Source organism: Entelurus aequoreus, linkage group LG26, assembly GCF_033978785.1.
Source record: "Entelurus aequoreus isolate RoL-2023_Sb linkage group LG26, RoL_Eaeq_v1.1, whole genome shotgun sequence".
Classification (NCBI taxonomy): Eukaryota; Metazoa; Chordata; class Actinopteri; order Syngnathiformes; family Syngnathidae; genus Entelurus; species Entelurus aequoreus.
In genome coordinates this window covers 31,438,090-31,458,388 of record NC_084756.1, presented here as the reverse complement: position 1 = coordinate 31,458,388, position 20,299 = coordinate 31,438,090, and the positions used below count along the sequence as shown (strand labels likewise).

General features: G+C 38.0%; 1 protein-coding gene across 1 annotated transcript in view; it reads left to right on the top strand.

The window, feature by feature from the left end:
• The first annotated feature begins 1,985 nt into the window (after positions 1-1,985).
• LOC133643316 (potassium voltage-gated channel subfamily D member 3-like) overlaps positions 1,986-20,299 on the top strand; it is a 224,393-nt gene continuing 206,079 nt past the window's right edge. The window contains exons 1-2 of the mRNA XM_062037808.1: positions 1,986-2,475; positions 11,300-12,470. Coding sequence (XP_061893792.1) covers positions 11,368-12,470 — 1,103 coding nt within the window. The 5' untranslated portion in view covers positions 1,986-2,475; positions 11,300-11,367. The remainder of the gene's footprint in view (positions 2,476-11,299; positions 12,471-20,299) is intronic.

The following is a 20,299-nucleotide window of genomic DNA, read 5'->3' as shown; positions in this document are numbered from 1 at the left end:
ATATATATATATATATATATATATATATATATATATATATATATATATATATATATATATATATATTGCATTCTATTTTAGTTACTTTATTGAGTTTACAACCCCCTGCCGCTGTTTTGTACTGTTTTTGTACTTATTTTGATTATTATTATTTCTCAATTGTTTGTAAATGTTGCAATTTATAAATAAAGGTTTATAAAATAAAAAGTAAATAAATAAATAATTTTAAAAAATAAAAATAAAAGACGTGCTTGGTAGGCAAAAGTGTCGCGTTGTTATGGCGTCACGTTACAATCCACATCCAGCCAAAAGGTACCGTAAAGCAATTTGTGCTTTGTTTTAAAGATGTGCTATGTACTATGTACTATGAAAAAAAATTTGAAAAGGAATTTTACCTTTGCAACCTCATTATACTATTGGCCAAGTTTCATATTCTTAAATGTAAGTTTCTCAATACCCGACCTGTTTTTTTGTGCCTTTAAGAAATAATTAGAACTCTAGGTAAAAACACTCTCTACCTCTAACATCCTCCAACCTCTAACAAGCTGTGAAAACGATGATGCTGTGTTCCAAATTTAAATTATTTACTGAACTTGTGTGAGCCTATGGCTTTGCATTTTGTTATATATATATATATATATATATATATATATATATATATATATATATATATATATATATATATATATATATATATATATATATATATATATATATATATATATATATACTACCGTTCAAAAGTTTGGGGTCACCCAAACAATTTTGTGGAATAGCCTTCATTTCTAAGAACAAGAATAGACTGTCGAGTTTCAGATGAAAGTTCTCTTTTTCTAGCTATTTTGAGCATTAATTGAGCCCACAAATGTGATGCTCCAGAAACTCAATCTGCTCAAAGGAAGGTCAGTTTTGTAGCTTCTGTAACGAGTTAAACTGTTTTCAGATGTGTGAACATGATTGCACAAGGGTTTTCTAATCATCAATTAGCCTTCTGAGCCAATGAGCAAACACATTGTACCATTAGAACACTGGAGTGATAGTTGCTGGAAATGGGCCTCTATACACCTATGTAGATATCGCACCAAAAACCAGACATTTGCAGCTAGAATTGTCATTTACCACATTAGCAATGTATAGAGTGTATTTCTTTAAAGTTAAGACTAGTTTAAAGTGATTTTCCTCCAAAAATAAGGACATTTCAATGTGACCCCAAACTTTTGAACGGTAGTGTATATTAGGGCTGTGAATCTTTGGGTGTCCCACGATTCGATTCAATATCGATTCTTGGGGTCACGATTCGATTCAAAATCGATTTTTTTTTCCAATTCAACACGATTCTCGATTCAAAAACGATAATCGATTTTTTTATTTTTTTTATTTATTAATTAAAAATAAATAAATACATTTAAATAAAAAAATAGATTTTTAAAAAATGAGAATTGATTCTGAATCGCACAACGTGAGAATTTTCCCACACCCCTAATATATATATATATATATATATATATATATATATATATATATATATATATATATATATATATATATATATATATATATATATATATATATATATATATATATATATATATATGTATATATATATATATATATATATATATATATATATATATATATATATATATATATATATATATATATATATATATATATATATATATATATATATATATATATATTGCATTGTATTTTGTTACTTTATTGAGTTTACAACCCCCTGGCGCTGTTTTGTACTGTTTTTGTACCGTTTTTTGTACTGTTTTTGTACAATTTTGATTATCATTATTTCTCAATTGTTTGTAAATGTTGCAATTTATAAATAAAGGTTTATAAAATAAAATAAAAAAATAAAATAAAAATAAAAATTAAAAAAACTAAAAAAAAACGTGCTAGGTAGGCAAAAGTGACGCGTTGTTATGACGTCACGTTACAATCCACATCCCAAAAGGTACCGTAAAGCGGAAACGAACAAAGTTTAAACGAACTGTTTTCAAAAATTCGAGTCATTTGCTCCCACGATTTGGTGTAAAAACTCCAAATGAAGTTTAAACACACGACACTGCTGCATTGCGCAAGAGATGAGAAAACTTGTGGAATGTATCAAATGTGACAGGATAATTGTGTGGCAGCGGAGAGTGAGGGAAAGGAGGAGGCTTGACGACACCTTCCGTGAGAGACATTCAGACTTTTAGACAAGAGATGTCTTCATTCTGCTTAAGAAGCGCTCATTGACGCTAGACTAAAAGACCTAAAAGGCATCAGGGGACGTCCACTAACCGTGTCGCGGCTTCCTCTCTCTCTCCATCAGCCGCCTCGATGCGCTCTGCTCCTCCGCGCAGGAGGCTGAAGACCCGCCGGCCGAGGGGAGCTGCCAGCCGCCTCTTCCCTGTTGGATGGACCGCGGTTCTGTCCCTCAGTCCCATCCAGCTTTCGACTCCCTTTCACTTTTTCCTGGTGAGTTTCTTCCTTTTATTTATGTCAAGAAACGTGTCTTGACTGCCGTTGAAAGATGAATGCTTCCCGGAATTGTCAGCTTGTTTATTTGAAACTCACTTCAAATTCAAACTTGCGTTTGACCGACTAAAAAGACATTTATCATTGTGGGGAGAAAAAAAACAACCACACATTTTCAGATTCAACAGGTTTAAAAACTCTCGGCTCAGAACGGGCAGTTTATAGCATATGTAAATGTTGACATGTTCCTTTTTTTGCATGTACTTTTGCACAAAAAAAAGGAAAAATAAATGTTTTTACAAAGCTCAGCAAATATATGTTCATTTCAGTGCTCTGTTATAATCAATCAATCAATCAATCAATGTTTATTTATATAGCCCCAAATCACAAGTGTCTCAAAGGGCTGCACAAGCCACAACGACATCCTCGGTACAGAGCCCACATAAGGGCAAGGAAAAACTCACCCCAATGGGACGTCGATGTGAATGACTATGAGATGTGAATGACTATGAGAAACCTTGGAGAGGACCGCATATGTGGGTAACCCCCCCCCCCCCGCCCCCCCTTTTTTTGGGGGAGACCGAAAGCAATGGATGTCGAGTGGGTCTGACATAATATTGTGAAAGTCCAACACATCAGCGAAAGTCCAGTCCATGGTGGGGCCAGCAGGAACCATCCCGAGCGGAGACGGGTCAGCAGCGTAGAGATGTCCCCATCCGATGGACAGGCTAGCGGTCCACCCCGGGTTGGGAGCAGAGTAGAAAAGAAAAGAAAAGAAACGGCAGATCAACTGGTCTAAAAAGGGAGTCTATTTAAAGGCTAAAGTGTACAAATTAGTTTTAAGATGAGACTTAAATGCTTCTACTGAGGTAGCATCTCTAACTTTTACCGGGAGGGCATTCCATAGTATTGGAGCCCGAATAGAAAACGCTCTATAGCCCGATTTAAACATAACTCCTAAACTACACATGAAAAATGGCTAATAATGCCTCAAATAATGCATTCTTGTGAGTTTTGCTCGAAACATATGCTTTATTAAGGCTTGCAAAAACAAAAAGTAGTTTTTTACTCAATATGACAATAATGTTCTTAGAATCCTGAGATAATGCGAAAAAAACAATAAAAATGTACTCCATCATAATTCCTAAACCAAACATGCAAAATGTCTAAAAATGAATGAAGAAATGTATTTTTGTGAGTTTTACTAGGACCGCATATGTGGGTAACCCCCCCCCCCCCCTCTAGGGGAGACCGAAAGCAATGGATGTCGAGTGGGTCTGACATAATATTGTGAAAGTCCAGTACATAGTGGATCCAACATAATAATGAGAGTCCAGTCCATGGTGGGGCCAGGAGGAAACCAGCCCGAGCGGAGACGGGTCAGCAGCGCAGAGATGTCCCCAACCGATGCACAGGCTAGTGGTCCACCCCGGGTCCCGACTCTGGACAGCCAGCACTTCATCCATGGCCACCGGACCTGTGTAACTCCCCCTCCACAAGGGAGAGGGGGGCAGAGGAGAAAAGAAAAGAAACGGCAGATCAACTGGTCTAAAAAGGGGTCTATTTAAAGGCTAGAGTATACAAATGAGTTTTAAGATGGGACTTAAATGCTTCTACTGAGGTAGCATCTCTAACTGTTACCGGGAGGGCATTCCATAGTATTGGAGCCCGAATAGAAAACGCTCTATAGCCCGCAGACTTTTTTTTGGGCTCTGGGAATCACTAATAAGCCGGAGTTCTTTGAACGCAGTTTTCTTGTACAATACAATCGGCAAGATAGGATGGAGCTTGACCGTGTAGTATTTTATACGTAAGTAGTAAAACCTTAAAGTCACATCTTAAGTGCACAGGAAGCCAGTGCAAGCCTCCATTCTATCCTTATTGTGTGACTGCTCCAAAGCAAATTTCACACATATGGTTTTCTACACCAAAATTCCATCCATCCATCCATTTTCTACCGCTTGTCCCTTTTGGGGTCGCGGGGGGTGCTGGAGCCTATCTCAGCTGCATTCGGGCGGAAGGCGGGATACACCCTGGACAAGTCGCCACCTCATCGCAGGGCCAACACAGATAGACAGACAACATTCACACTCACATTCACACACTAGGGCCAATTTAGTGTTGCCAATCAACCTATCCCCAGGTGCATGTCTTTGGAGGTGGGAGGAAGCCGGAGTACCCGGAGGGAACCCACGCAGTCACGGGGAGAACATGCAAACTCCACACAGAAAGATCCCGAGCCCGGGATTGAACTCAGGACTACTCAGGACCTTCGTATTGTGAGGCACATGCACTAACCCCTCTTCCACCGTGTTGCCCACACCAAAATTCATCTATTTATTATTATTATTCTTCTCCAGATTTTGGCGCTCTCTACCTTCCACATTTTTCATCTTATTCAAACCGTTCCAACTTCAAACTGTTCAGCCTATTCGGGAATCGCGGGCTTTCCCTTGACAAATTCCAAAAATTCCCAGATTTCATATCTTAATGTACTATTTATTTATTTATTTATTTGACCTTATCTATTCATTTATTTATCTTTAATATATTGCGTTAGATTGAATCTATGTTTGCATATATTCATGTGTGTCTATATCTGTTATGAGCACTAGGGGACATTACCTTGGGATTTGAGTGGGTGGGTATTGTAAGGGTTGAGTTTATTATGTTACGTATTGTAAAATGTACAGGTTGTTGCCATGATTCACTATGCTATACCGTCTGCAAAATTCAATAAAAATATTTTTGAAAAAATAAAAATAAAATCCCAGAATTCCAGGTTTTCCGGGACATTTTTCCCGTTCAAAATGAATTGACCATTTTTAAACTTCCACCGTTTCCAAATTTTTCAACCACTTCAAATCATTCCACCTTTAACATAATATAGTCATCGTGGACATTCAAACTATAATTTTTTCAAGTTAAAAAAAAGTCAGAGAATTCCCAGAATTCACGTTTTTTCATACCCTTTTTTCACACTTTTTTTTTCTGTCGACTACTCCTTTCACATTTTTCAACCCACTTCAACCGTTCCACCGTCAAAGCATTCCTCTTAATCAGGACAAAAAACGTCCGTATTTTTCGGATTATAAATCGCAGTTTTTTTCATAGGTTGGCCGGGGGTGCGACATATACTCTGGAGCGATTTACAGGTATGTGTGAAATTATTAACACATTACCGTAAAATATCGTCACACACACGTCAACCAACAGAGCGGGGGCGGGTCATGGCACAAGTGCATTGTGGGTCATGATGGCGGTGTATTGTGGAAAAAATAGATGCTACATGCTACTACGTCCGTACCTAGGAAAATTGATAATTTCAACATTGGCGGTAACTTATAAAAACTGAGAAGGGCTGAACAAAAATGGCACCGAAAAGGAAATCATATACTGCAGATTACAAGCTGGACGTAGTGAAATATGCAGCAGAGAACGGCAATCGAGCAGCAGAAAGAAAGGACATACCAGAGGCGACACCGGGGAGGAAGATTTCATCGGATTTAGCGATCGGGAGTGACAGATTGTTTGGTAAACGTATAGCATGTTCTATGTGTTATAGTTATTTGAATGATTCTTGCCATTATGTGTTGCGTTAACATACCAGGCATGTTCTCAATTGGTTATTTATGCGTCATATAACGTACACTTATTCAGCCTGTTGTTCACTGTTCTTTATTTATTTTAAATTGCCTTTCAAATGTCTATTCTTGGTAGGGCTGAACGATTTCAGGAAAAAATCTGATCACGATTTTTCTGACAGAAATTGCGATTTCGATTTTGACTCACGATTTCTTTTCAAATCAAGCTTCAGTAACAGTAACAGATTTAAAACATGACAAAAAATGATATACCATGAAAACATTAAATGCTATGTAATGCAAGGATGAATACTAAAAGGTAAGAATTGCTTCAAACATGTATTTATTAAGAAACATGCATGTACATTCTCCAAAGTTCTTGACCAACAGCAGTTATTAAAACTAAAGAACTAAAACCAGTACAAAAACCTTAATTATGTTAAGATAAATAAAAAAGTTTAAGTTAAATAAAATACAAAACAATTCCAACACAAAAAGCAATGCTTAATATATAATAAGAAAAACAAAATTCAACAACTTCAATAAAGGAAAAAAAGGATCCTGACCTTATGTAAACAGTCTTATACTCAAGTAGGTAGGTCAGTCTTTTATGGCTCAAGAGAGCTAGCCTATCAACATCTATAGCAGCAATTCAAGTACTTTATTCAACCCTGGAAGAAACCTGAACAATATTTTAAAGTGAAATTGAAAAGTAATGGTAATAAAGAAAATACTATTACAAAAACAAAATGACCCAACCTCTGCCCTTCTGAAAAATATGTCAGACATTAAAATAGGTGGGTCATTCATTTACCGCTTAGCAGCACCCAAATATTGCACATCTATTCTGTTAACAATAGAACATAATATTCCTGAAAACTAGCATTTATCTTTTTTTTTTTTACAAAAACTGACACCACAAGTCAGGGTAAAGTGCAGAACAAACACAATCTAAAAAGTACTTTAACAATAATACTTGCTTCCCTGACATCTCTACATCACTCTTCACAGATTTTTGGTCAAGAAAACTAGCATGTCAACCTTTGATGGTTTAAGACATGAGCGCTGACATGTGACAACATTGTCTGCGGCTGCTCTTCTCATAAGGAGTTATACTGGCAAACGACGCTGTAATTGTGGTATGTTTGCTACAATGGGCTGAATCGCTCGGGGTTGACTTTTCACCGGACTTTTTGGTCATACATTCGTCGTGTAACTGCCGGTGGTGATTTTTCAAGTGCCGGAATAAATTAGTCGTGTTGCCTTGGGATGTGGCGACTTTGGCCCGACAAGTTTTACAAAGTACCTGTTTCTGATGCACATCTGAAGTTTCGAAACCGAAGTAGTCCCAAATGATAGACGTGCTGCTCTTCTTCTGTATTAAAACTAAATCCTCCTCCACTTCTGACCCGGCGGCAGCAGCCATTTCCTCCAGGACGTTTGTTTCTTCACCAAAGTTGTTAGTGGGCGTGTACGCGGTAGCCTCGTCAATGGCCGCCTCTGATTGGTTAGCGTGACGGCATGCCCTGCTCACAAGTAGTTTACCACTTCTGATTGGTGAGTTTGACAAGGCATGAGAGTAGCACGAGCAGGCTGCATATACACAACAGACATGTCAGCCAGGAGAGCTAAATAACGTTCGTCTAAAACCGAAGCCTTCACGATCTCAAGATTGAGACTTCTGAAATCGCAATTTCGATCTGAAAACGATAAATCGTTCAGCCCTAATTCTTGGTGTTGGATTTTATCAAATAAATTTCCCCCAAAAATGCGACTTATACTCCAGTGTGACGTATATATGTTTTTTTCCTTCTTTATTGTGCATTTTCATCCGGTGCGACGTATACTCCGGAGCGACTTGTAGTCCGAAAAATACGGTAAATTGTTTTTTGAACTGGAAAAATTCCCGGTTTTCCCGAAATTCCAGGAGTTCCGTAATAACATTTTTCCATTCAAAATGTTACTACTTCAACATTTCTCGACCGATTTGAACAATTCTAACACCAACCTTTAAAACTAATTCAGTACATACATTTTATTTAGCATTTTCCAAAAAATCCCTCTTTTCCGAAATCCTCATGAAATTCCCATTGAAAAGAATGGGACATTTTTGAAAGTTCCTCAACATTCACATTTTTGATCCGATTCAAACCGTTTCAACTTCAAAATATTCAGCCTGTTCAGGAATTGTGTGCTCCCTTTCAACAATTAAAAAAAAATCCCGGATTTCCTAAAATTCTCAGTTTTTAGGGACATTTTCCCCATTCAAAATGAATGGGACATTTTTCACACTTCCACTATTCCCACATTTTTCTACCTTTTCAAACCATTCCAACATCAACACATTCCACTCATCCTGGCAATTCCAACTAACACTTTCTCAAGTTCCAAACCAAATTCCGTTTTTCCTGGAAATTCTAATTCTTCAACATTCAAACCATTCCAACGTTCAAACTATTCTTACATTCATACTACTTTCTGTCAGCATTTTAGTTCAACTTCAGCATTGGAGCAGCATTCTTTCAGGAATTGCCTCTTCTAGTTTAATATGTTATCTCTAAAGAAGCATGAACACCTGAGGATAACACAAATTACAGCCACAGCAGTAAAACAAATCAAAACCGTTTTCAAAGCATGTATTTCATCCGTCCACAACGAGAAAAATATATATTTTTGGTGCTTTTCTGTAGATTTGGACTTAAAGCTGCCGAGCGTGATTGTTACACACTAAAAAAATGCTGGGTTATTTTGAGAACCCAATTTATGAGTTGCAAGTGTTGGGTTACATTTTTGAGTTATTTTTAGGAAGAGCTATCCATTTTTTGGGTTATAAGGGTATAATTTTAACTCAATTTCTGAGTTTTCAAACCTATGAACCATTTTTGGGTTGTTTTTCAACGAGTAACGCATTTTTGGGTAAAGGCTTTTTTTGATTAAAAAGGCCATTTTTTCTTGAATGGAATTTTATTAAGGATTAATCTCATTAATATTATTTACAATCACACATCTTATGTACATGAAAATATTTGAGCATGCTGTATAGAACTACTAATGTCATGATCCGTCATGTTTGTTTAGTTTTTGACTCCCTCAGTTCCTGTTTTGAGCACCCCTGGGTTTGTGTTTTAGTTGCCATGACTGCAAATTGTTTTCACCTGCCTCTGATTAGTGTTCGGGATGCTCACCTGCTCCTGGGCACTAATCAGAGAGCTACTTATTCCCTGCTTTTCGCCACACTCAGTCTGGCTTTCTTATTTGCTTCCATGCAACAGTTACGACGGCTACTAATTTGATTCCTGAGCTCAGCTTCGCCATTTTGTTTGCCTGTTTACACGTTAAGCTGTTCTTCTTCGCTATTCCGTTAGCTTCCCGTGCTATCGGCACACTAGTGCTCTTTTGTTTGTATCCCGCATGATTTCTGGACAATAAATAATTTCCTTACCTGCACTTTGCCTCCGGAGTACCATCTGCATCCTGGGAAAACGATCCACGCAGTAAAATGCGACCATACACAGCAATTCTTGTAAAAAAAATGTCCCTCATGTCTTGGTTTTGAGTATATTTTAATGGAATAACAATACTTTTGATCAGTAGTTGGTAGGGGTGTAACGGTACGTGTATTTGTATTGAACTGTTTCGGTACGGGGGTTTCGGTTCGGTTCGGAGATGTACCGAACGAGTTTCCACACGAACATATTAAGTAGCCGCCTCCGCTTCCTTCTGCCTCTGTCTCTGTTAAGACTCTACACAGCACCCAGCATTGTCCCACCCACACAACCATCTGATTGGTTACAAACAGAGCGGTAACAGCTAATCAGCAGTGCGTATTCAGAGCGGTAACAGCCAATCAGCAGTGCGTATTCAGAGCGGTAACAGCCAATCAGCAGTGCGTATTCAGAGCGCATGTAGTCAGTGCTTAGCGTTTAGCAGATAATCATCAGGCAGGGACTCGCCCCAAATTATAATAAACACCTCCCAGTCAACTAGTAGTAACATCACTATGAGCCCGTTGACCTTCTAGAAACATAAACGGCAGCTCAGCTCGCTCGCAGTCCTGGCTTGAGGTGAAGGCTAATTCGCTTTTAGCGTAACATTAGCTCATTTTGCGGTGTGTGTGTGTGCGTGTGTGTGTGTGTTACGGACAGCAAAGCCCTGTCTGTCTGTTATTTCACTTTACCTTTTTCTGTGTTGATTGAGCTGTGTTGAAGCAGGACATTATGTTAAATGAAGAGTTTATGTCTCTGATAGTTGATATAATAATGTAACTGCATCATTAAGCCTACATGAACTCCATGGTGTTCAGGGATGAATAGTCTCTCCAATTGCTATTGTACCATTTTTTCAGCTATAGTTACATTAATCATTAGTAATGCAGCAGCCTAGTTTTGAATGGCAGGGTCCCTGCTATCACATGTTGATAAAAATATAACATTTACATAATAAAAATCAACTACAGGCTTCCCAAATGCTGTAATAAATTAAGCATGATGAGTTGACTTGAAACTGTTTAATGTTGCACTTTTTATATGTACAAGAAAAGTTTTGTGATTTTATTTAATCTGAGCAACAATTTGAGGCAGTTTAATGTTGATTAACATGGGCAGAATTATTATAGTGTTCCCAATGTTAAAAGGATAAAGCCATTGTTTACAAATTTGGTAAATAAATAACCAAAAAATGTATATTTTGTTGTTTTCTTTTTGTACCGAAAATAAACCGAACCGTGACCTCTAAACCGAGGTAGGTACCGAACCGAAATTTTTGTGTACCGTTACACCCCTAGTAGTTGGGAAGGAGTAGGACAAACCAGCAGTAAAATTCATAATTTTTAACCAACTATTGGGTCAAGGAGCGCTAAATTGCGCAACCCAATAGTTGGGTTTGGGATAACCCAACATTGTAGTGAGCATAACTCGGCTTTTGTGTTAAATAAATTCAACCCAATAGTTGGTTTATGAATCAACCAACATTGAGTTAGCTTAACTTTTTTTTTTTTACCAATAGTTTGGTTGGTAATAACCCAAAATTAAGTTATCATAACTCAACTTTTTGGTTAAATAATTCAACGCAAAAGTTGGGTTGAAAAAATGTACCCAAAATGTAGAGTTAAAATAACTCACATAAGGGGTTCGTCCTTTTCTGAACCAGCAGTGGGGTTAAAATAGGGTTATTTTTTAACCCAACATTTTTTAGTGTGTACTAATCTGTAGTTGTGTCCCCTTTTACCACACGTCCTTTAGATGTCAGCTGATTTTGAGCGGCGTCTATCCTGAAGGTGAGCAGCACTACTTCTGCAGACTGCTTCAGCATGGCCACAGGAGTCGAAGCATGGCTCCCGTTCGCCCGGGCAGCCGCCATTGGCTGGATGCCCGTGGCCAGCTGCCCCATGCCCGTGGCGCCGAGGGACAACTGTCGCAGACAAGACGAGCTCATCGTCCTCAACGTCAGCGGCCGTCGCTTTCAAACCTGGAGGACCACTCTGGACCGTTACCCCGACACCCTGCTCGGAAGTTCCGAGAAAGACTTCTTCTACAACGAGGAAGCAAAGGAGTACTTCTTCGATCGGGACCCCGATGCGTTCAGGAGCATCCTCAACTTCTACAGGACGGGGAAGCTCCACTACCCTCGCCATGAGTGCATCTCGGCCTACGACGAGGAGCTGATCTTCTTCGGCATCATCCCCGAGATCATTGGGGACTGCTGCTACGAAGAGTACAAAGACAGGAAGCGGGAGAACATGGAACGGCTGCAGGATGACCAGGAGGAAAACAAAGACCTCAAGCTTCCCAACATGAACTTTAGGGAGACCATGTGGAGGGCCTTTGAGAACCCGCACACATCCACCATGGCCCTGGTCTTCTACTACGTCACCGGGTTTTTCATCGCCATCTCCGTCATCACCAACGTGGTGGAAACCGTGCCATGCGGTCTCACCGCCACCCAGAAAGACATGCCTTGTGGAGAGCGCTACACGGTGGCTTTCTTCTGCATGGACACCGCCTGTGTCATGATCTTCACAGTGGAGTACCTGCTCCGCCTGTTCGCCGCGCCTAGCCGCTACCGCTTCATGCGCTCCGTGATGAGCATCATCGACGTGGTGGCCATATTGCCGTACTACATCGGCTTGGTGATGACCAACAACGAGGACGTGAGCGGCGCCTTTGTCACACTGCGAGTGTTCCGCGTGTTTCGCATCTTTAAGTTCTCGCGGCACTCGCAGGGCCTGCGCATCCTGGGCTACACCCTCAAGAGCTGCGCTTCAGAGCTGGGCTTCCTCCTCTTCTCGCTCACCATGGCCATCATCATCTTTGCTACGGTCATGTTCTACGCCGAAAAGGGATCCAGCTCCAGCAAGTTCACCAGCATCCCAGCTTCCTTCTGGTACACTATTGTTACCATGACGACACTGGGGTAAGTCATGGACAAACACACACGGTAACACTTTAGTATGGGGAACATATTCACCATTAATTAGTTGCTTATTAACATTTAAAATAGTTACATATTGGCTCTTAATTAGTCATTATTAAGTACTTATTAATGCCTTATTCTGCATGGCCTTATTATACAACTAGTAAGCCATTAACTAAGAGTCTTCCCTCAATAACCTCAGAATTATTGCTTATTAGTAACTCTAACCCTAACCCTTATATGTTCCCCTAGTGTCCAAATAACTCTAAATTAAGTCTTTGTTACTTAGAATACTGTATGTTCTCCATACTAAAGTGTTACCGAAACATTTCCATCATACTTAAATGCACACTTCCTTGTAAAAGACAGGCTTGTGTCATGTCAATAAGTGTCTCAAAGTTGGAGTTTTTCCTTGCCTCCATCTAAAATGATGGCCTACTGATTGAGAGTTCATATTTTTTGGTTTAAAAAAAGTCTAATCTTGAGTCTGTGGCTTTAAAATGCCTGAACTCCAGCGTCCAGATTATATTTTAAGTAGGTATGATATGGGACTTTTAATATATGATTACTAGGGCTGCAACTAACAACTAACTTGATAATCGATTAATCTGTCGATTATTACTACGATTAATCGATTAATAATCGGATAAAAGAGACGACATTTCTATCCTTTCCAGTATTTTATTGGAAAAAAAAACCCAGCATACTGGCACCATACTGGCACCATACTTATTTTGATTATTGTTTCTCAGCTGTTTGTAAATGTTGAAGTTTATAAATAAAGGTTTATAATTTTTTTTTTAAAAAGTAGCTTCTGCGCATGCGCATAGCATAGATCCAACGAATCAATGACTAAATTAATCGCCAACTGTTTTTATAATCGATTTTAATCGATTTAATCGATTAGTTGTTGCAGCCCTAATGATTACCTTACAATTAGGGCTGCAACAACTAATCGATTAAATCGATTAAAATAGTTGCCGATTAATTTAGTCATCGATTCGTTGGATCTATGCTATGCGCATGCGCAGAAGTTTTTTTTTTTTTTTTTTTTAATAATTTTTATTTTTTTTAATTTTATTTTTTTACTTAACCTTTATTTATAAACTGCAACATTTACAAACAGCTGAGAAACAATAATCAAAATAAGTATGGTGCCAGAATGCTGTTTTTTTTCAATAAAATACTGGATAGGATAGAAATGTAGTTTGTCTCTTTTATCCGATTATTAATCGATTAATCGAAGTAATAATCGACAGATTAATCGATTATCAAATTAATCGTTAGTTGCAGCCCTACTTACAATAGATTTTTTTTCTTCTATAAAACTTCCTCCAATAGTTGTTTTTGCCTAAGTTCTTAACTCATTCATTAGCATTGAATTAAACCCTAAAGGTTGATTGAATTAAGAGTCCTTCTTTTTTGTCGTGGTAATATTTCTCGTTGTTTTTTTCAGTCATTTCTGACCTAGCATTTATTTGACTATTTATGTCTATCACGGTCTCGAAAAGAAAAACCAACCAACTGTTTTGCAAGGAATTGATTTAAAGGCACCATAAAGTAAAAAAGCACAGTGTTTAGAGCCTGGAGGCAAATACTCCCAGGAGGGTTCTTCTGTCACATTTATTATGATTCAACGCACTTAATATTTCACAAGCTCATGGGCTGGGTGAGCTTGGCGGCCGTGACCTGCGGGGTGTACGAGAAAGTGTTGCTGAAGTTTGCTGTACTGAGGTGGAATATTAGTCCCTGCAGTTTTTTGGGGTGTTTGTGTGCATCAAATAAAAAATCTGTGCCACAAATTGATTTGGCGTTTTGCCCTTGCTCGTAAACACATGGTAGTTAGGGATCGGCCGATCAATCGGCCACCTATCAGTATCGGACGATTTTCATGAAAAAGTATGTGATTGTCATTGTTGATTAATGTCTTATAAAGTTGATCACAAATGCAGATCCCCTCTGGCTAATATTGTATGTGTTTTGAATCCCCCAATTGACGAGCAAGAAGCTAATTGTGCATCTCCATACAAAGTGGGGAAGTATAATAATCATCTCCATTTCAGCAAATAAACTGCATTTCTTAGTATCTTAAGTATCATTATCAAGAATTAGGATAAAGGCTATACATGAAGCAGGCATGCTAATAGCTAAGCTAACTAGCTGCTAAACTAGCTTGAAACAACAGAAGAAATAAGTGCTTAGTAAAGTTTAAGAAGTCTACCGTATTTTCCGGACCATAGGGCGCACCGGATTATAAGGCGCATTAAAGGAGTCAGATTAATATTTTATTTTTCTAAATTGAAAACACTTCTTTGTTGTCCACATAACATGTAATGGTGGTTCTTTGGTCAAAATGTTGCATAGATTATGTTTTACAGATCATCTTCAAGTCGCTTTCTGACAGTCGCTTCAGGATGCTTATTTACATGGCTCACCGTCGACAGCGTCTTTTCTCCGTCATCTTTGTTGTAGCGGTGCAGCGTTCAAGGACGGGAGTGGAAAAAGTGTCAAAAGATATTATTAGTTATTGTGTGGTATTGACTGTCTGCTCAAACAATTGTATGCAATAAGATATTAAGGAACTAGATTAAATATTGTGCTGATATTATTCAACTGTCTGCAGCACTCACCAGAAATATATTGGAAAATTTACAGTTGATACACGTGATCAGTATCGGTATTGGTATCGGCCGATCTCACTCATGGATTATAGGTATCGAAATCGGTAGCATAAATCTGATCGGAAAATCCCTAATTATAATGGCTTTTAACACACCTCTTATGCAACTGGTCTACCAGAGAATTAGAAGACATGGTAGGAAGGATCGGTGTGGACAAACTTAACGGCTCTGTTGCTATATTTAGTCTTAAGCCCTATGAAGTAATGTAATTGCGATTCCAAGATGTTAGATGGCAGTAGTGTAGAGACTGCAATGTGTTGTCTTATGTTGCGCCCTACTATGTCTTTATACTGTAAGCATTGTACTTACCGTATTTCCTTGAATAGCCGCAGGGGCGTTAATTAATTTAAAACCTCCTGTCACTCCTGCGTTTACCGGAAACCGGCGGGATGGCCGTGCATGCGGTAATTATTTTAAAACCTCTTCTCACTCCGGCGTTTACCAAAAGGAATCCATAAAATTTAGGCGTGCGCTTTGAGTGTGATGTAAGCATACCATCATGAAAAGCACATTTAATTAAAAAAACGTTATTATGGTCTTACCTGTACTTATAAATGGAGTCCATTTGCAGCTCCTTCTGACCAAAAGCATCGATAACTTGTTTATAGAAGTCTTCCTTATTTTCTTTCTTCAGTTTTAAAAGTCTCTGTTTCGATGGAGATATTCCTTTAATTATTACCTCCTGCTTCGATTGAAAGTCCAGTTTAGAAAACTGTTTTATTTTAGATACCGGTATGTAATCCTCCTTGTTAAAAGGAAGAAAAAAAATCTCTTGCTGCGTGTGTTCACTTCTTCTGCAGTACCGGAAGTCGCAAGAAGGATCACTAGCGCGGCAGCGCCCTCTACCACCAGGAGGCGGGAGTCATTTAATGACTTATACAGTATTTCACATACGCAGCTACGGTATATTAATAAAACATTGCTGCTTACTGTTCTCTTTAGCATACTGTACCGGTATTCAATAGCTTGGACCTTAAATCCTACTGAAAAGCTCTTTATCTTTTTTCCTTTGTGCGATTGTAAACTACTGAAAGCAGCTTCCTCCATTTTGAAAATGAGGACAGATGCGTCACTCGTGACGTAACGAATTTGACCCGGTGGAAGTTCTAGCCATATGCTAAATATTTTGCGAAACGAGTTTGACCCGGCGAAAATTATAGACATGCGATAATAAAATTAATATTTTGCGAAACGAATTTGATCCAGCTTCAATAATAAACCGGCGATAAGGCCAAGCATGCGTTAATTATTTTGAGAAACGACTTTGACCCGGCAGTAATTCTAGACGTGTGAATACTATATTCCCTGCGCCAATTCAAGGAAATACGGTATTACACACCTGCTGTTTGATTGTAACATGGAGCTCAGCTGTAATTTGGATTGCCAAATTTGGAGGTGTTGAAACCGCCGTGTAAAATTGCTCAGGCTATAATCAGTCGCATGTATATGGCATGTCCAATGGAATTTAGCATTGAGCTAGCTTGAAAAGTGGAGGCTTACTTTTGAGCGCTTTCTACCAGGCTTGATTGCTTTTTTGTGTGGATGTAACGATACAAAACATTTCATTTCACGGTTATTTTAACCAAAATCATCACAGTTATCCTTATACATACATGCTCAAAAAGTGCTTCGGATTTTTAAAATTAAAATAATTAAGACACACTGTCAGACAACATACCATTTTCTATGTTTTGTATTTTTTATGCTTCATTGGTTGTGATTTAGTCTTATTACCGTATTTTCTGGACCATAGGGCGCACCGGATTATAAGGCGCACTGCCGATGAGCGGGTCTATTCAGGTCTTTTTTCATACAAAAGGCGCATTAAAGGGGTGATGTTATGATTTTTTTTCTAAATTTAGAACATTTCCTTGTGGTCTACATAACATGTAATGGTGGTTCCTTGATCAAAATGTTACATAGATTATGTTTCACAAATCATCTGCAAGTCGTTTTCTGACAGTCGCTTCAGGATGCGCCGTTTTGTGGGCGGTCTTATTTACGTGTTTGTGACGTAAGTAAGAAGGTGCGCTTGTTTTATGTCTCTGTGAAAAGCAGAGACAAGAAGGAGTGAGAAGAGCCTGTAGTGTAATGCCCGCAGCTAAAAGCAATTGCGTGAGAACGTATACTCAAATATCACGATATAGTCATTTTCTAGAGACAAACCCGCGATATATCGAGTATATTCGATATATCGCCAAACCCTACATATATATATATATATATATATATATATATATATATATATATATATATATATATATATATATATATATATATATGTATATATATATATATATATATATATATATATATATATATATGCCGTATTTTTCGGAGTATAAGTTGCACCGGCCGAAAATGCATAATAAAGAAGGAAAAAAATATATATATAAGTCGCACTGGAGTATAAGTCGCATTTTTTTGGGAAATGTATTTGATAAAACCCAACACCAAGAATAGACATTTGAAAGGCAATTTAAAATAAATAAAGAATAGTGAACAACAGGCTGAATAAGTGTACCGTATTTCCTTGAATGGCCGCAGGGGCGTTAATTAATTTAAAACCTCCTGTCACTCCTGCGTTTACCGGAAACCGGCGGGATGGCCGTGCATGCGGTAATTATTTTAAAACCTCTTCTCACTCCGGCGTTTACCAAAAGGAATCCATAAAATTTAGGCGTGCGCTTTGAGTGTGATGTAAGCATACCATCATGAAAAGCACATTTAATTAAAAAAACGTTGTTATGGTCTTACCTGTACTTATAAATGGAGTCCATTTGCAGCTCCTTCTGACCAAAAGCATCGATAACTTGTTTATAGAAGTCTTCCTTATTTTCTTTCTTCAGTTTTAAAAGTCTCTGTTTCGATGGAGATATTCCTTTAATTATTACCTCCTGCTTCCATTGAAAGTCCAGTTTAGAAAACTGTTTTATTTTAGATACTGGTATGCAATCCTCCATCTGAAAAAAAATCTCTTGCTGCGTGTGTTCACTTCTTCTGCAGTACCGGAAGTCGCAAGAAGGATCACTAGCGCGGCAGCGCCCTCTACCACCAGGAGGCGGGAGTCATTTAATGACTTATACAGTATTTCACACACGCAGCTACGGTATATTAATAAAACATAGCTGCTTACTGTTCTCTTTAGCATACTGTACCGGTATTCAATAGCTTGGACCTTAAATCCTACTGAAAAGCTCTTTATCTTTTTTCCTTTGTGCGATTGTAAACTACTGAAAGCCGCTTCCTCCATTTTGAAAATGAGGACAGATGCGTCACTCGTGACGTACCGAATTTGACCCGGTGGAAGTTCTAGCCATATGCTAAATATTTTGCGAAACGAGTTTGACCCGGCGAAAATTATAGACATGCGATAATAAAATTAATATTTTGCGAAACGAATTTGATCCAGCTTCAATAATAAACCGGCGATAAGGCCAAGCATGCGTTAATTATTTTGAGAAACGACTTTGACCCGGCAGTAATTCTAGACGTGCGAATACTATATTCCCTGCGCCAATTCAAGGAAATACGGTACGTTATATGAGGCATAAATAACCAACTGAGAACGTGCCTGGTATGTTAACGTAATATATTATGGTAAGAGTCATTCAAATAACTATAACATATAGAACATGCTATAAGTTTACCAAACAATCTGTCACTCCTAATCGCTATATCCGATGAAATCTTATACGTCTAGTCTCTTACGTGAATGAGCTAAATAATATTATTTTAGATTTTACGGTAATGTGTTAATAATTTCAGTATAAGTATAAGTCGCACCCCAGGCCAAACTATGAAAAAAACTGTGACTTATAGTCCGAAAATTACGGTTTATATATATATATATATATATATATATATATATATATATATATATATATATATATATACACACACACAGTCGTGGTCAAAAGTTTACATACACTTGTGAAGGATGTAAAGTCATGGCTGTCTTGAGTTTCCAATAATTTCTACAACTCTTATTTTTTTGTGATAGAATGATTGGAGCACATACTTGTTGGTAACAAAAAAACATTCATGAAGTTTGGTTCTTTTATGAATTTATTATGGATCTACTGAAAATGTGACCAAATCTGCTGGGTCAAAAGTATACATACAGCAATGTTAATATTTGCTTACATGTCCCTTGGCAATTTTCTCTGCAATAAGGCGTTTTTGTTAGCCATTCAGAAGCTTCTGGCAAGCCTCTGGTTGAATTTTTGACCACTGCTTTTGACAAAATTGGTGCAGTTCAGCTACATTTGTTGGTTTTCTGACATGGACTTGTTATTTTTCAGCATTGTCCACACGTTTAAGTCAGGACTTTGGGAAGGCCATTCTAAAACCTTAATTCTAGCCTGATTTAGCCATTCCTTTACCACGTTTGACGTGTGTTAGCGGTCATTGTCCTGTTGGAACACCCAACTGCGCCCAAGACCCAACCTCCAGGCTGATGATTTTAGGTTGTCCTGAAGAATTTGGAGGTAATTCTCCTTTTTCATTGTCCCATTTACTCACTGTAAAGCACCAGTTCCATTGGCAGCAAAACAGGCCCAGAGCATAATACTACCACCACCATGTTTGACGGTAGGAATTGTGTTCCTGGGACTAAAGGCCTCACCTTTTCTCCTCCAAACATATTGCTGGGTATTGTGGCCAAACAGCTACATTTTTGTTTCATCTGACATCACATGGAGAAAGATAAGACATTCTGGAGGAAAGTTTTTATGGTCAGATGCATATATATATATATATATATATATATATATATATATATATATATATATATATATATATATATATATATATATATATATATATATATATTAAGGCTGTCAAAGTTAACACGATAATAACGCGTTAACTATAAGTTCCTTTAACGGCGATCATTTTTTTAACGTTTGAAAATTTGTAATGGCGTCCAGTTACAGTTGAGCCACACGCTCGAAAATTGTTAGCAGAACTGCACAGAGAAAGGGGCACCTTATGGAAATATCAGATGCAAAGCCATGGCAAGTCGTTTTCCGGACAAGACAAGACAATTTTACCTTCAAATGCCGTGAGAAAACATCATTGGAGCGAACTCTGAATGTCCATTGCTGCTTGGAGTGAGGAGAAGCTTCACGTCCGTGTTTGAATTAC